At 38.3% G+C, this 17,246-nt stretch overlaps 1 protein-coding gene across 12 annotated transcripts in view; it reads right to left on the reverse strand.

The window, feature by feature from the left end:
- Macrod2 (mono-ADP ribosylhydrolase 2) overlaps positions 1–17,246 on the reverse strand; it is a 1,947,949-nt gene that overhangs the window by 1,684,080 nt on the left and 246,623 nt on the right. The window contains exon 4 of one of the 12 annotated variants that reach the window (XM_060383174.1): positions 10,189–10,331. The exons of the other annotated variants lie outside the window; for them this stretch is intronic. Coding sequence (XP_060239157.1) covers positions 10,234–10,331 — 98 coding nt within the window. The 3' untranslated portion in view covers positions 10,189–10,233. Of the gene's footprint in view, positions 1–10,188; positions 10,332–17,246 lie in introns of those variants that run through there. 12 annotated transcript variants of the gene reach the window in all.

A 17,246-nucleotide genomic window follows, 5' to 3' on the forward strand; every position in this document is an offset into this window, starting at 1 on the left:
CAGGGGGGATAGAGGCGGCAGTACGCTTCCCTTTCTGCCCTTCAACATTTTTGCCATGTTTATTATGAAAACACGAGACTGCATTTCCTCTCCCATGCTGACTGTATAATAATTTTAAACTTACAAATTCATGGTAAGTCTGTCTCTGCACTTCGCCACATGGAAGCCCCAGAGTTCCAAATAGGGGCTTTCTTTAACATTGAACCTTATATCTGGAATACCTTTATCTCTGCCAAAATATTCAAATTTTACCCATATTTTTATTTCAAATTTGACATTCAAAGTGCTTCTTAAGGTCTTTCCAAATTGCCATAGCTAACTTCCTCCCCTGGCAGATTTTTCTTACATTACACTTTGTGTGTGTGTGTGTGTAATTCACATTCTCCAGTCAACACCCCATAGGCTAGATTAATGTCCTATGCTAATATTCACTTTCTTTAAGTCTGGCCTTACCTAATGTTTAGAGGAATAAGCAAATGAGTAAAGAATTAGTGAATCCAGAAGAGTATTTCTGAGGACTCTTACTTGCCTTCCCTTTTGGTAAATTTTTTACAAATAAATAAATCCAAATTTCTTAAGAAGAATTAAAAGAATAGCAACTCAGGTATAAATAAGTGGTTTTCAAAATAAGAAATTTAACAACTATGCCAAACTAGTATGAATGTGGCCTTTCATTTGATATTTATAAGGATTTTAGCCATGAAGTGTGCTCTCAAACTAAGTGTCAAGCAGCTGTGCTAATAACGGGACACACCTTCTGCTGTAGAGACCCCTAAATGGCAGCTTTCAAGAGCTGAGCTCCCTTAGCCTGTTTCCTACAGTCCTGTCTCTGTAGACCTGGGGTGGGCTGCAGAGTGCTCACACAGGCCTGGGAGCAACCGCTGTCCTTCATGCCAAGAGATTCTCAAAGTAGTCAGGATTCCCCTCTCTGGCAAAGGCCCAACTTAAGTACCATGGCACTATTTTCAGAGGTTTCTTACATCGTTTGCCTTTCCTCTTCCACATGGAATACTCAAGAACACCTACAGTGTCCATGAGCCAATGAAATCCTGGCTTGCAATTTTTTCCTTCGGTTTCATTTATTTATTTTTTTACCCTTAATTCCCTAACATAGGCATACTTCCGGCTGGGAAAAGCAAATAGATCTTTACTTTCATTCCATTCTAAAGATGTTGGACAGTTTTATCTACTAGAGGTTGAATATATTATCAATTTAGGGAAAATATTTCAAAACCTTGTGATATCTGAAAAACAAAAAATGAGAAGCGCTGAGTGCAGTGGCAGTTTCTAAGAAGAGAACATTCCATGAGTGCATGGCTGCAAAGAAGCAGAAGGAGGAACAGAAGGGCAGAGGGTGTCCTGAGAAAGCAGAGCTACATCTCAGCATTGTACAATTTAATAAATAAGCAAAGGTAACTTTGTGATCTTAAAAATTAATGATAGGTTCCTTACCACACTGCCATCAAACAAACACTATAGGTGTGGAGACTAATAAACAATTTAGAAGAATCTACTTCTTAAATATGACTCACTTTGACATTCCAATGTCTTGTGACATTTGCATGAATCCACAAGCATGGGGACACCAATTCTTACCACCCACAGGAAGATCTTTGAACTTTATCCTGACTGGAATCCCCCAGCCTCACATGAGCCAGCAGAGACTAAATCTGTTATCGCTAAGGATGCATAGTCAAAGATGCCGCATGGTCTTCCTGTCGTGTACTCTTTCTCAACTCAAGTGTGCACGTCTATTCTGGACCATCCTTTTAATAGTGACTAATATATTGAAGCAGTTCTGCGCAGTTATGTACCCTATGGGATGACTGTTGCCCAACAGACATAAGGGTCAACTAAAACCTTTTTCTCTTTAGGATAGGATCAGGGCTACAAAGGAAAACATGATTATAAAGAATTATTGCTATATACAAGGATAGTTGGGCAAATTTTTAATTCACTATTGTTAGGTTGGCAAATGCCAACCTTGAGTTCAAGAACAGGATGTTCTGGTTATATGTAAGCTGCACTGAGAGGTCACTTCAAAGTTCCTTGAAAACTGGCGTGAAGGACTGTCTGCACCACAGGGCTGTGAAGAGAACTTGTGATGGAGACGGGAAGCGTGAATTGGGCAGCTCTGGCCTCACTGGCTCATGGGTCCTGGACAAGAAGTGACAGATTCAGGACAAGAAAACACTGTCACAGATCTGGCCATCAGATGAGGAACTCAAGAAGATGTCCTACAAGAGTAGTCAAAAATAATAATTCTTGAATGTCAGTCATTAAGAAAATAAATCAACAAATACTAGTAGGGATGTCGACAGAATGGTTAAGTATGCACTCCTGGTGGAAAGGTAAACTAGTCCAGCCTCTGCAGAATTTGGTGAAAAGAGACCTACCATCCAACCCAGCTACACCACTCCTCAGTAATTACCCAAAGGACTGCTAGTCAGTGCATCATAGAGATACTTGTGCATCAATGTTTACTACAGGACAATTCACAATACAGAACCAACCTCACAGGGCATCTACAGAGGAATGCAAAAGGTTGTACATATTCACAATGTAACTTTTCAACAGCAAAGAAGCATGGAGTTATATTGTCTGAAAAAAAAAAAAAACAATGGCAGCAAGTGAAGATTATTGTATTAAGCAAATTAAGCCAGTTTCAGGAAGACAAATATATGTTTTTTCTCCTTTGTAGTTTCTAGATTTTATATAGCCACATGAAATCATACATAGCATTGAAGTAGAAGTCATATGTAGAACAAAGGAGCCAATGGGAAGAAGAGGGACCAAAAAGGATTTTAGGTAAATATAGAGTATGGACATGTTTAATGAAAAGCATATTCATTTACAAATGTTTCTAAACAATAAAAATAAGGCTTAGTATATAGCTTTCTCTTCCTCTCATACTGAGGAAGTGGGGAGAAGATCCTAAGAGGAGAATCTGCAACCCAGCCTTCTAGATTCCTTTACTTACTTCCATGTTCTTTGCACAGCCACACCTACAAGAGAAGTTAAGTAATAAAGTCTTTATTCCAGTGACTTGTGGTCAGCTAATAATCTACTTTTGGGTAGAGAGGGGGGAAATTGTTGTTGGAGGACAAATATCAATATTGGCCCATGGAGAAAGCCTTACAAAGACTCACTCATGTAATTCCTACCTCCATTTCTTACGATCTCCTTTCCTGTTGAGTATGGGAAACACCTACGATTTGCATCTAAGCAACACAGTAATGAAAATATGAAAGGATATAGAAGGTCGATCTCCCAGTGATGGCCTGGAGGAAACATGCAACTAGAGGATGCACATGACAAGAAACTGAGGCAGCCTGAACTGAGGCAGCTCTGGATATCAGCCAGTCAAAAATCTTAGTGCAATAATCACCAGGAACTGAGTAGTTCCATCAAGAAAGCAAAACAAAACCAGAAATAAGATCACCAAGTTCTGCCTCCAGAGGAAAACCTAGTCCTGGCTGGAACCTCCATCACAGCCTTGTGAGACACTTGGCTAAGACTTTTGACCTGGAAATAAAGACATTGTAACAAGGTGCCTTATTTGTAGTCTTCTGAAGGAAAAAAAAAAGCCAATACACTAACAATGAAAGCAAGGGACACATATTCAAGGCAGGAATTGCCTACAGGTCTTAACTTTGCACATCAGGCCTAATAAAAGTTTGGCAAATAGCTTAGTCTTTACATAGTCACCATGGTAAGACCATCAAGATCATCTTAATTTTCCTGCTCTTGGATTCCTCCTATTTTATCATCACCTTAGTACTGAGGACAAAACAGTTCCTTCACATCACTGCTAGGCTACGAAGCAACCAATTCTAAAATTAGTATTGTCATCGCACTGCCCATCCACCTGCCACTCCACTCTAAGGACTTGCCTGGCAAGAATTCAACAGTCTCTGGTCAAGCCTCATTGGGGAGGAACTGAGGAGACTATGACAAGACACAGTACTCTAGGGTGTCAGTTTAAAATGGCAGGAAAGCCCAGAGGAAAGAGTTAGGTCATTCCGTGGAGTCAAGCTGAAGAAAAACAGAAACAATTAGAGGCAGAACAACTGCTAGAAGGCTTTGGTTAAAATGACGTGGAACAGTAATAAAATACTGGACAAATACTGTCAGAGGGAAACATAACAATTGTTTTGAAATCTAAATCTATGCATTTCTACATTATCTAGCAGAACCAGTCAGTGGCTGCTTAATATCTCAGCATGCATCAAGAATACAAGGGGAGATTACAAACATCTTTTATGAACATGAGAAAAAAAAAGCTACCTTTCAGAGTGTTTCAAGATAAAGCTTTTACAGAACCTGAACTATTTTAGACAATAATGTGTCAAAGCAAATTCACCCCCCCATATCAAGCAAAAATTTCAAAGCTAAGCCATTACATATAATAGAGTGAGGCAGAAAAATGAAATCTGCTGTACAAAGTGCATAAAACAAATAGAAATTGCTGTTATAAGGCACCATAAAATAGTCAATAATTCAAAAGATGATTAAAAAATAAACAACGTATTAGAAATAAAAACCTGGCAGAGGAATCATTCTAATAATGGATTTCATTCTGGGCTTATAGTAACTCGAGGATCTTTGAAAGAATCTGAGGAAGATAGCTATTAAACCACAGAACTATTGTGGTTTTTGCTTATGTTTCTTTTTATATTAAAAATAATGTAAAACTGGTTACTTTATATGAAGAGAAACACTCCAAAATAATGAAAATCTAAAGTAAAGAAGCACAAAAAATAAGAAAGATCGCTCCAAGAAATCGGCTGACTCAAACTGCTAGAATAGAAGAGGATAATTATGCAATTTCTTTGCAACTACAATGTCTCCATTGATTTTTAAATTTGTTGAGTTTTTTTTCCCCTTTCTTCCATTGTTCAAGCTCCTGTTTCACAACCATGGTGAGTTTACTGTCAAGATGCTGGTAAATATGGAACTTTTCTGTTGTTTCTGTGTATGAAACTCCATTTTTTAAAAAAAGGGAGGGTCTTTGTTTTGTTTTTTTTGTTGTTATTGTTTGTTAGTTTGTTTAGGTTTTTTCAGAATTTGTCATTATTTCTAACATTAGCGATGGGCAAATCTCTTCACAGTGTGAAGAAGCTTTATACAAAACCAGATGACTTTAAAACTATGGAACAAGTGCATTAATGGTCCTGACAGACTCTGCAAACACTCTAAAAGACATATGACCAATCAGGGGTTAGTTTTTCTGGTAGGTTGAGTTCTGAGGCAATGATAGATGGTAACTTGAACGTGACCATTATGAGACACGTGAACATACTTGTGTGGGTGGTACTGGAGGTTGAACTCAATACACATATATGCTAAACAACAGCTACAACCCAGAACATACTCCCTTTGAGTATAATGTTTTCTTCAGAGGCAAATCACATGCCCACAATGCAGAAGAGAGAAGGTGGAGCTAATCGTTACAAAGCTCCAAACAGCAGACGACCTTTCGTGTGCACTTTTGCTGACTCGTAGGGAACTGGGTTTTCATCAGCTTTTGCAATCAACCCATAAGCAAGCTTATTTGGTGTCATATAATCAAAACTTTGTTATGACAACGTCTATGTACTATCATGAAATATAGCAACCCAGAGGGTCGTTGGTTAACAGCTCAGTACCCAAAGGGGAAATCAAAACAAACATTTAAGACTGTAGACAAAACAAGGAAGTTTTCTGTCTCTGGAAGGGCTGACATATTTTTAATCAAATAAAACTTTTTCCTCTTATTTCCTAATCTGACAATGAACTGGATGCATTTGAAATCCTCTGAACTCAAGGATTCTGTGCTTTCTAAGTTACTTCCTTTCACTACCAAAGCAATTTTGCACCATCTTTTGTACCTTGAAAACTATGTCCATCCATCAAGCTGCGTTCCCTTTCCCACATCTTCATCTCAATCAACAAATAAAAGAGTACCTTTTTATAGAATAGTCTGTTTGAGGAAATCACATTAATGATTTCAAAGGGTGCTACCTCATACCTAGTGCTCTGTGTTGTGATTATTTCTTATTTATGTGCCTCACTGCGATGGTCAACATTGAATATAACGCTCATCCCCGCCACGGGAACAAAGATCTTGCATTAGGAATTATGCCGAGAAGCATGATAAATGCTGGTTGAATAAGAGAATCAATAAATGATTGAATCTGTAGAAAAAGGAACAAAATGATTAATGCCTGATTACTTCCAATTAACTCTAGCTGCTTTAGGAATATAAAGAAGAAGGAGATAAACAGAGCTGGTTTTGGCATGAGCTGAGAACTGAAAATTAGCAAAGGGTGAATAAAAGATCCTTTAAGTGTTGCTTGAAAGTGTGGCACTAGGGAAGGGATAGAATACCAAATACAAAGTGAAAATGAGGAATCAAGCCTGTCTTCTCAGGGTTGGAGGTGACCTTCCCCAGATCCCATGTAAGCCTCATGAAATTACTTATATACAAGAAAACTTACAGAGTGCTTTCCCTGAAGTATGAACACACCCATGGGACTGGCAACCAAAACCAACCATTAAAGACAAACCATATAGCTAGGTCAAAATACAATGAAAGGAAATATGGGGAACCCAGAGAGCCAAAAAACCCAACTGGGATTTTCTATAGGCTTTAAGAAAGGATGATAAAATCTCAACAGTCTGTGAGTGACTAGAGCTGCTTTTTAAAGCTCCATAGGAAAGGAGGGTGTGCTCAGATCCAATCTGGGAATGCATCTAATGAAGGCTTAGTTGCCAGTAAATATTTAGCTGAAATGTTGCCTTATCATTCCACAGCAAACTCTCAAGAATATTGAAAATCTACATCCTGGGTTATCAGATGTGACTAAAATAGCCAGATGGTTCCTGAGGAACACTCATTACCCTCTAGTAAGGTAATCTGCTGTCTCAAAGAGCAATGGTGACCAATTATGCTGTGCTGCTGTGAGCTGACAGCAAGCTGTAGAGAGGTTTTCTACAATATATTCCAAGTTACATAATGTCATTCCACCAAATAATTTTAGACAAATGTAGCTTTAAGATTTTCAATGTGACAGTCCGTCAATCAAGCCTGAGCTTCCTGATTTTGCTTGTACGAAGAAGCATGGTGCATTACTTGCTGTGATCAGTAACAGCAGGTATGTCTAGCCTAACACCTCCACTAGCAGACACAGTGCCATTTTGCTACAGAGAAAAACCTTAATTTTCAATACTCTCTGAATAGGCCTTTCAGAAAGCAATTTCAATCCAGAAGCAACTTGTAAGGGCAGCTGAAAGAATGATGCTTTTAGCATGCTTTGATAACCATCAAAATCCCCAAATTACATAAACGCTTAATAACAGGTAAGAATTTCTAACCTGGCCCTGCATACAATATCACCTCTTCCAGAGAACCTTACAGGAAACTTGGAAAGCATTTCACGGGCATTTTAAGTTCAGGATGTATGAAAAGCAACGTGGAGACTGTAGCTAATTTGAAAGATTTTTTTTTTTTTGCTCCCTCCTTTGTGGTATCCAAATTATGAAATACATTTTGTTTAGTGTATTGTAGATTTAATGTCTTCCGGAGGTTATAATGAAGGTCCTCCATGAATTAAAGCCTGGTGTATTTTCCTATAACTATAACTGATGGGCAACCTTTAAAGGCAAAGCCGAGTTACTCTTGCAAAATCAACAGCGGGAAGTGGAGATGCTTACTCTAGACACAACGCACCGATATCAGGACACATTCAATAATCTATTTATGTTGCACTTTTTATTATTACATTGAAAGAATTTGTTCTTAAGTAATTAAATATAAACAACGAAACTAAACCATAATGTCACAAATTAAAAGGGATGGGTGGATAATAAAAAGCTGTGAAACACTCCATTCTCATTAAGTTTATCTGTTTAGCAATAAACTTTAAATAATTCAAACAAAGTCCAATTAGAGATGCTTTTAATTTCAAAGCATAAGTTGCAACAGTGTAAGAACACGTAATCACAATATCTACCCAGCGCCCACGCGCTCACGGCATTCAAAATGTCAGAAGAGGGTTATGGTGGAGCAGAGCTGCGCATGACTTGACAATTTCTCATTTTTAAATGCAGAGTCTATTTTTTCTGCCCTCAAATCTAGGCAAACTCTGCAGTTCTGTTCAACAGAATGTGAGAAATTAACACTAACACCTGATGTTAGGCCTTAAGATATCTACAGATTTTCCCTTGTTGCTGGAGAGCATTCCCTCTGAAACCTATTTAGCACCCTATAAGAAAGCCATGGTACAAAGAGAAGTCCTCCAAAGAAAATGAAGTCACTCGAGTCCACTGAGAATTTAGTGGACTTCCTCTTAGTCATTGTGAGTGAGAGAGCGGGTGATCTGTATTCCCAGCCCAGGCCAGCCCACAAATAGTTGTCGCTAAATCAAAGTCACTTAGAGATGTGAGACTATAAATGTGAACTACACTTTAAGAATCATCACAGGCCAAATATCATATATGTCAGAAAACATACCCCACAATTATGTGAATGACCTATTATAATGCTCCTCTATTTTCCAACTAAATTACTTTAGAGGTCTGATGTTTTTATATATCAAACAAAATGGCATAAATACAGTAGATTTAATGAAGAAACAAGCAAAAGAATACAAATATTTCCAGGGAAATATAAAGTAGATTTGCAAAATAAAATATGGAGCAATGCAACTCTAATTTTTTGTTTAGAAATATAGCAATTTTTAATAAAAACATAATTTATGTTTAAATGCAAAATGCTCTTATGTTTACCGAGTTAAAACTCCCATGCTTATAAAGTTCACTACTTTTAAAGAATGCAGTCTAGTGAAGTGAAGTGTAGTCACACAATCACTCCTGCCTTTATCTAATTTAACATAGAAGCTGTGTATCTACTCATAGTCATTCCCAATTCTCTCACTTCCCAGGCCCTGCAGTGATCAATCTGCCTTCTGTTACTCTCCGGACATCTCGCTTATCTAAGCAAATCATATAATATGTGATCTTTTATGTCTGGATTATTTTATTTAGCATCTGCTATGGAAAAGTACAGCATTCATTTTTATGGTACATTTCATGATACAGAAACAGTTGGTTTGATTTATTCACTCAGGAACTCATAGAGCCTTGGCTGCTCTACAGTGTGGCTGTGTTAACTGTGACATTCATGCAGACCTTTTTTCTGGGTTATCCTAACAATAATATTTGGTACAAACTAATATAATTTTAAATTAACTATTTTGCTTTGAAAACACTGCTAGTTAGAGTCTTTCAGATGCGCTCAGTAGACTCCTGTCATACGTTCAATGCACATCCCATCTGTCTTTCTAAACGAGGATTGATCATCTTACCCCATGTCCGCTCAATTGATTATCTTTTTTAGGTGTATAGATTTCATTATGTTTATCATATCTTATAGGTCTATATAAGTGAGTATATCCCATGTTTGTCTTTCTCCTTCTGGGATATTTCACTCAGAATGATCTTTTCTAGATCCCACCATTTGCCTGCAAATTTCATGATTTCCTCCTTTTTGATTGCTGAGTAGTATTCCATTGTATAAAAATACCACAATTTCTGACTAGCAGTGTTTTCAAAGCAAAGACTCATGACCAAACCTTTGGCAGAGTACAGGGAATCATAAGAAAGAAGGGGAGTTAGTCTGATGGGGAAAGGATAGGAGCTCCACAAGGACCAAATATATCTGGGCACAGGGTCTTTTCTGAGACTGACATTCAACCAAGGACCATGTATGGATATAACCTAGAACCTCCACTCAGATGTAGCCTGTGGTAGCTCAGTAACCAATTGGTTTCCCAAAGTGAGGGGAACAGGGACTATTTCTAACAGGAACTCAATGACTGGCTCTTTGGTCTCCCCACCCCCGAAGGGAGGAGCAGTCCTGTTAGGCCACAGAGGAGGGCTTTGCAGCCAGTCCTGAAGATACCTGATAAAACAGGATCAGATGAATGGGGAGGAGGTCCCCCCTATCAGTGGACTTGGAAAGGGGCACGGTGGAGATGAGGGAGGGAGGGAGGGAGGGACTGGGAGGGAATGAGGGATCGGGACATGGCTGGGATACAGAGTTAATAAAATGTAACTGATAAAAAAAATAAAAAAATAAAAAAAATTAACTATTTTGAGTATTTTTAATATTTCCAAGCCACAATAAAATACACTTAAAACTTATCCCTCCTACCCCAATTCAAAAGTACGTGGGCTCTAAAACCAATAATATTAGACAATGTAGAAGTTCCAGCATTTGGCCAGTGGGATGGCCCAGTGTGTCAAGGTACTTGCTGCTAAGCTTGAGACCTGAGTTCGATCCATGGGACCTAGATGGTGAAATAAAAAACACAAGTTTTCTTCTGACCTCCACATACCTTCACCCACTCACACACATAGCAAATTTAAAAGCTTAAATAAATGTTAAAAAAAAATGTAAGCCTTAGTTCTTTGTGCACAGGAGTCCTTTGAGTTGCTGACCTTTAACTCTTCTCGGGCTGGCCTCCTCTCTGGGAAGTTTGAGTTTTCCTAGCAACGTGTCCCCCATTCTGTTCAAGTGTTTGGGTCACAAGAACAAAAGAACCCCCACAGAAGCACCTCCAATTTGTTATATTAGCCGATATCACCATGATTACACACGCACTTCTCATTTTCTGAATCAATCCAAAGTTAAAATCTCATTCAGCAAGAAACCCGGTTCCTGAAGGCTTCACAGCATAGCCTTTCCACATATGACAAAGTTCCAATGATGAACAGAAAAGCAGCTGGTTGCATATTTGATACAGGGAGACAACTCACACTTTGGTCACAGCTCCCACTCACCTTTGAAGTTAGAGAGTGTCCCATACTTTGCTCCAGCTGTGGCTCTCCGTTAGAAGCCAGGAGTAACCCATATTTTGTCCCCAAATTTCAATTACCACTTGAGGCTTACAAGAGTTCACCACAGGTTAACCGATGAGGTCAGAATGTCAAGGACGCACCCAAATCTGGTCCCACACATATTCCCACTCAGCTTTTGATTCTCCCCTACAGCTTTCTTTTTTATATCATACCCTAGATCAGCATAGCAGGCTACCTCAGGCCATTACTGTATACGATTTCTTCTTTTTTCCCTCCTCTGTTTCCCATCATCTTTCTTCTACCTCTCCCAAAGAAGACAGGCTGTCTTTGATTGCAGCCTGGGTGGCTGGTCTCCATGAGTGATGTTTGAGTGTTTATCTTTACCACTCTCTTTTCAGCCTACTTTTAACCCAAACTCCCAAATCCTTCTCCACTCAATTTTTTTTCTGCTCCTTCTAATCCTCCTTCTAACCTATGCCCCTCCTCTACTTCCTACCAGAAACCTAACTCTAATCATCAATCCCATCGAGATTTCTTTCTTCTTTAATTTTCTTCACTCATATCCATAACAAATAATATAGAAGTGTACACAGTACTGCTGGTGTCACTTTATTCCTCAAACTAATTGATACTTATGGAATGACTCTTACGCAGTCAACTAACAGAGTAGTACAGTTTCAGAGACAGGACAGCTACTGTCATTGCAGACATTGTAGAAATAGAACCCGATGCCCTGAACGGTTTAAAAGAAGAAAATATCCCCCAAACCCTACTACAACCTAGTCTTTGTAGAACACTGCAAACACTTCCAACAAAAGTAGGAAAGCAACTTGAATTAAAACACAATAAAACTTTAACAAATGATCTAATCACAGATGAGTAGGTCACACTCATCAAGAAAAATGACAGGAACATGAAAAAAAAATCAAGCATCCAAAATTTACTAATCCCATAATCATATTTCCCAATTATGAAAGACAAAATACTAGATACACAATTTAAAAGTATGGTTGTGATTACGTCCAAATATCTTCAAAATGCATAAACAAATTTCAAAAGACACAACAGACTTTTGGATGAAAGAAAGAAGTCAATCTATGATATGAAAATGGAATTCAATGAAGAGATAGAAAACAAATTGAAATGAAGTATATGATACATCGAGTAAGTTCTGCTGAAGTTCTCACAAATACAATGGATTGTTTGAGAACAGTATGTCAGAGCCTGAAGACAAGTTAGAGAACAGGATCACATAGTAAAGGTAATGATAAGTTTTTAAAGTTTGTGAAAAGGACATGATGATATTTAGAATATCACAAAAGGGAAAAAGTCTTAAACTATGGGCACAGAAGAAAAGCAAACCAAATGTGCAAGAGAAGAGAAAGTGCTTTCAATAAAACCATAGAAAAAAATCCCCAAATCTAGAAGAGATGCCCACCAAAATATGTGTCTCAAAGGAACAGCAAATAGAGATCAGAAAAGAAAATCTCCTATCACATCATAGTTAAAACACTAAATAACTAGAACAAAGAAAATATATTGAAAACCATAAGAAAGAAGAACCATGTCACATACAAAAGCAAATCCAGAATAACTGCCTATTCTCAATGGAAACCTTAGAAATCAGAAGGGTTTGGAAAGGTATCATTCAGATTCTGGAAGGTAACAATGGCAAAATCAACCCAATAGACCCTCCCTCCCCCCAAAAAAAACCGATCATAGTTGAAGAAGCAAGTTGGTGGTCAGCACTGCAGTGGACACTAACAAGAATACTTTGGACTGAAGAGAGAGGCACACACACAGACTGCAGGGAAAGAAATAAGACTTAGATAGTCGTTAGAAAAAATAGGAATAAAAATACTGCAAAACTATAGCACCAACAAAGAGAGGAATCAATACAAACCTTGAAATAATAATTCTGGTGACTAAAATAGTCTCAATTCCCTTATAAGAAGATACAGACTAAGAGACTGGTTTAAAAAACCGGCAGCACCTGAGTTCAATTCTGAGTGCCCATGTCAAGCGGCTCAGAGTTTCCTTCAAATCCAGGGCATCTGCGGCATCGTCTTTTGGACTCCGTAGGCGCCTACACTCACTTGCACAAACCCACACAAAGATATGAGCATACAAAAAATTTAAAATAAAATAAAGCTTGAAAAAAGAAGGTAACATATTTGATTGGACTGCCTCTGGAACGTGCAGTAAATGCTCTCTTGGGGTAAGAGAATGAAAAAAATGTCTTCCAACCAAATGGGAACAACAACAACAAAACAGGAAGACATTACTATTCCAATACTAATAAAAAATCAAATCTAAGATAAAGCGGGGCACTTCATATTTATCAAAAGTATAATCCATAATAAAAAATTAAGAGTTCTAAATCTATACGCATTAAATACAAGGCTCATCCAATTTGTTTAATCAAATTAATATTAAGTATAAAATCTAAGTATATTTAATATAAAGTCACAGATTAATTTCATCAAAGTAAAATTTTGTGACTTCAATACCTAACTCTTACCATTAGACAGATCTACTGGATAAAAACAAACAGAGAAACACTAGGATTTAGTGACACTTAAAATTACACAGAATACATATAAACACATGTGCATATATATATTTCAATGAAGTTATACCAGCTGACATAATAATGTTTCCCTAAAGAGACATAGACTGTATAACAAAAGCCCTAGGTTTTGTTGTTTTTAATGTTTGAAAATGAATCTTTTATGTATTTATTTTTAATATAATTTTTTATTTATTACAATTTATTCACTTTGTATCCCAGCTGTAGCCCCACCCTCGTCCCCTCCCAATCCTGACCTCCCTCCCTCTCTCAACAGCCCAATTTTAAACATGGAAAACCATCCTTCAAGCTGTTGATCATGACAGTCTAACGGACTCTCAAGACAGCGTAGTCTATTGCTGTTACCCTTGGTTCCCTCGCAGTAACTGAAGGTAAGCCTCTATTACTGAAGACACTACATACAGATGTTGAAGGAACTGAGCTAGACTTGATTCCAAAGCCTTCTCCTTGAGGAGTGGTTCCTAGTGAGTGCCTGAAGATGCTATGGAAGCTGACAAAGAAGAAGAAAACCTATAGTCCTAGCCATCCTCGAAACCACCGTGATGACCAGCAGGACAAGTGATCTCAAAAGGTACAGTACTGGTACTTGTGTCTTGGTGGCAAACGATGGCCATCTAACTGAACTTACAGCCCACTCATGAAGACAAGATTCATGCGTGATACTGTAAACCTACCCAACTACCCACGTCTGATGAGGCCATGGACCTGGCGGTGAATCTTCTTCTGCCACTTTCCCAACCTAATGTAATCTCCAACTGCCTTCTACACACCTATGCCTATACTCACCCATAGGTGCCTCTCTCACCCCTCGACAAAGAACCTTCATTTGCAGCAGATAGAGACATCAAAAGAAAGAGAACAACAGACTGCGGGATGCCCAGCTCCAGTTGATACATCTACAACAAAAATTCTGCATACAACACTCAGGGAACATTATAGAAAAGGGAGCAGGAAGATTGTGAGAACCAGAGGAGATGAAAATCTGCTCTAAGACAGTGTTTTCTATATATAACATGAACCTGTACCCACAAAATTGCAACAGTATTGTTGCCAAGCCAGTAACGGTAGCACATGGCTTTAATCCCAGCACTTAGGAGGTTCAGGTAGGCAGATCCTTGAATTAGATATCTGCTCTACAGACTGAGTTCCAGGACAGCCAGGATCACACAGAGGCATCCTGTCTTGAAAAACCCAATCCAAACAAACAATATGATTGCCTTAACAAGAGATGAACAACTGTCATATCAATCTGGTTGTGTGAACTCTCACGAGACCCTACTCCTAGAAGAGGAACTATGGGCAATTAATAACCACTGAGAAAGAGAGAATCAATCTTCCCCAGAGAAGAACCCTGTGACTGGTTATGAGTTTAGCCCATCCCTAAGCTCATATGCACAACACTAAAGGAACTCAGGAAGTTTGTGTGTGTGTGTGTCTATGTCTGTGGGTATCTGCATGTGTGTATATGTGTGCATAAGACAATAATAATTACAGAATAAGAGGTCATGAATTTGAGAGGGAATAGGAACATGAAAAGAGCTGGAAAGAGGACAGGAAGTTTTATATATGAAACTCCTAAAAAATGTATACTGGAGTTCTGTAATTACAAAAAAAATAAGCAATAGTAGAAATCAAACATGTTTAAGAGGATTGTTTAGAAATTTAAGCCATTTCAGAGATAACTTTTTGTAAATAATAGGAAGATGGTGTCGTTAGGTCTCTACCCGCTGCAGGGTGTGGCTGGCAAATCCTGCCCTCTAGCTAGGGGCGGAGCTTCTCACAAAGGCTCCACTATATAACCCAGACATCTTGGTTCCATTGGTTCCTTTGGCCCCTCTCCCCTTTGCCCCCTCTGTGCCCTCTCTCTCCTTTCCCCACACCTTCCTCCCTCCACCCCAGTGTGCTACCCTTCCCTTTTTCTCTCCCCCTCCCACGATACTCCCAATAAACCTGCATTTATATTCTTCAGCTTTGTCCCACCATTAGCTCATTCTGGTTTATTTAGTCAAGCAGGTGTTTACAATTTACATTCCAGTAAACTAGAAAATATGAAAGAAGTGGATGAATTTCTAGAAGCACATGACAGACAAATTTATCTCAAGATGAAATAAATAACTCAAACAGATTTGCAACAAGCTATAAGACTGAGGCAGTAATTAAAAATCTCTGAACTAAACAAAAACCCAGGTTCAGATAGACTCAGTGCAGACTTCTAAGAAAAATCAGCACCAATCAGCCTCAAATTACTCTGTAGCAAAGAAAAGGAAGGAAAACTTTCTATCTTTTATGAAGTCTGTATTATTCTGGTTCCAGAAAAGAAAGGGGGAAAAAAGACACAAAAATTCTCAACAGACTGCTTGTAGGCCAAGCTCAAGAGCACATCTAAAGGACCACTCAGCATGCTTAAGTTGGCTCTACCACAGGGACACAGGGACAGCTGCACATGTGTAACTCAAGAAATAGAATTCTTCACACAAAGGGTCTCAAAACAGAAACACATTCTTTCAACAGGTGTTTGAGACCTCTTGAAATGCCTTTAACAAAATCTCAATCAGTTCATGATAACAGCTCTGGGGAGACTATGGACTGAGTGAAACAATAAAAAGGCTGTGTACGACAACTTATGGTCAACATCAAACTCAATAAAGAGAATTTTACAACATCCCACTAAGTCCAGGGACAAGGAAAGGAGCCCCTCTCCACACTTCCTTCAATATAGAGATTGAAATCTCAGTTCTAATTAAGCAATAAGACAAGAGAAGGCAATAAGAAGAATACAAAAGAGAACACAAGAAGTTTAAGTATCTCTGACTGCAGATGACATAGTTCTATACTCAAGAAACCCCAAAGACTTTTGCCAGGAAACTCCTGGAGCTGATAAACACTTTTAACAAACTGGCAGCTTACAAAACTAACATACAAAAATCAATAGCTTTCCTTTACACCAATAACAACCATGCTGAGAAAGAAATCATAGAAACATTCCTATTAGCAAATGCCTCAGCAAGACAAAAATACCTTGGAATAAATGTAACAAAGAAAGTGAAAGAACTATACAATGATAATTTAAAAACATTAGGGAAGTTTTAAAAAGCAACAGAAAATGGAAAAACCCCTCACGCTTATGAATTTGAAAAATATCATCTTATTAAAAGCAATCTACAAATTTGATGCACTCCTAATCAATATTACAACTTAATTCTTCACAGAAATGTAAAAAAATAAAATTTCACAAGGAAGCCCAAAAACCTTAGATACCCAAAGCAATACTGAACAGTGGATCTGAACACTGCTGGAGGTAACACAATAGCTCATTTCAAGCTATACTACAGGACCATTTTAATAATAAAAAAAAAAGAGGCATGGTACTGGTACAAGCACAGACAGATCAACGGAGCAGAATAGAGGAACCAGACAGAAGTCCACACAACTATTGCCACCTGATTTTTGACAGGTGACTCAAAAATATATATTGGAAAATAGTATCATCAACAAATGGTATTAGGAAAACTGAATAACAACATGTAGAAAAAAATAAAGTTTCTTTATCCTTCATCCTGCACAAAAAAATCAATTCAAAATGGACCAAAGCCTTAAATGATAGTCCTGAAACTACTGGGATAGAAAATGGGGCATACACTTAAAGACTTAGGTACAGCGGGTGGAGAAATTGCTCAGTGGTCAAGAATGCTTGCTGCTCTTCCAGAGGACCTGAGTTCAGTCCCGAAGGCTCACATCAGGCAGTTCACAACTGCCCCTAACTCCAGCTCTAGGAGATTTTATGCCCTCTTCTGGCCTCCAGGGATACATGCAC

Source organism: Meriones unguiculatus, chromosome 4 (genome assembly GCF_030254825.1).
Source record: "Meriones unguiculatus strain TT.TT164.6M chromosome 4, Bangor_MerUng_6.1, whole genome shotgun sequence".
Classification (NCBI taxonomy): Eukaryota; Metazoa; Chordata; class Mammalia; order Rodentia; family Muridae; genus Meriones; species Meriones unguiculatus.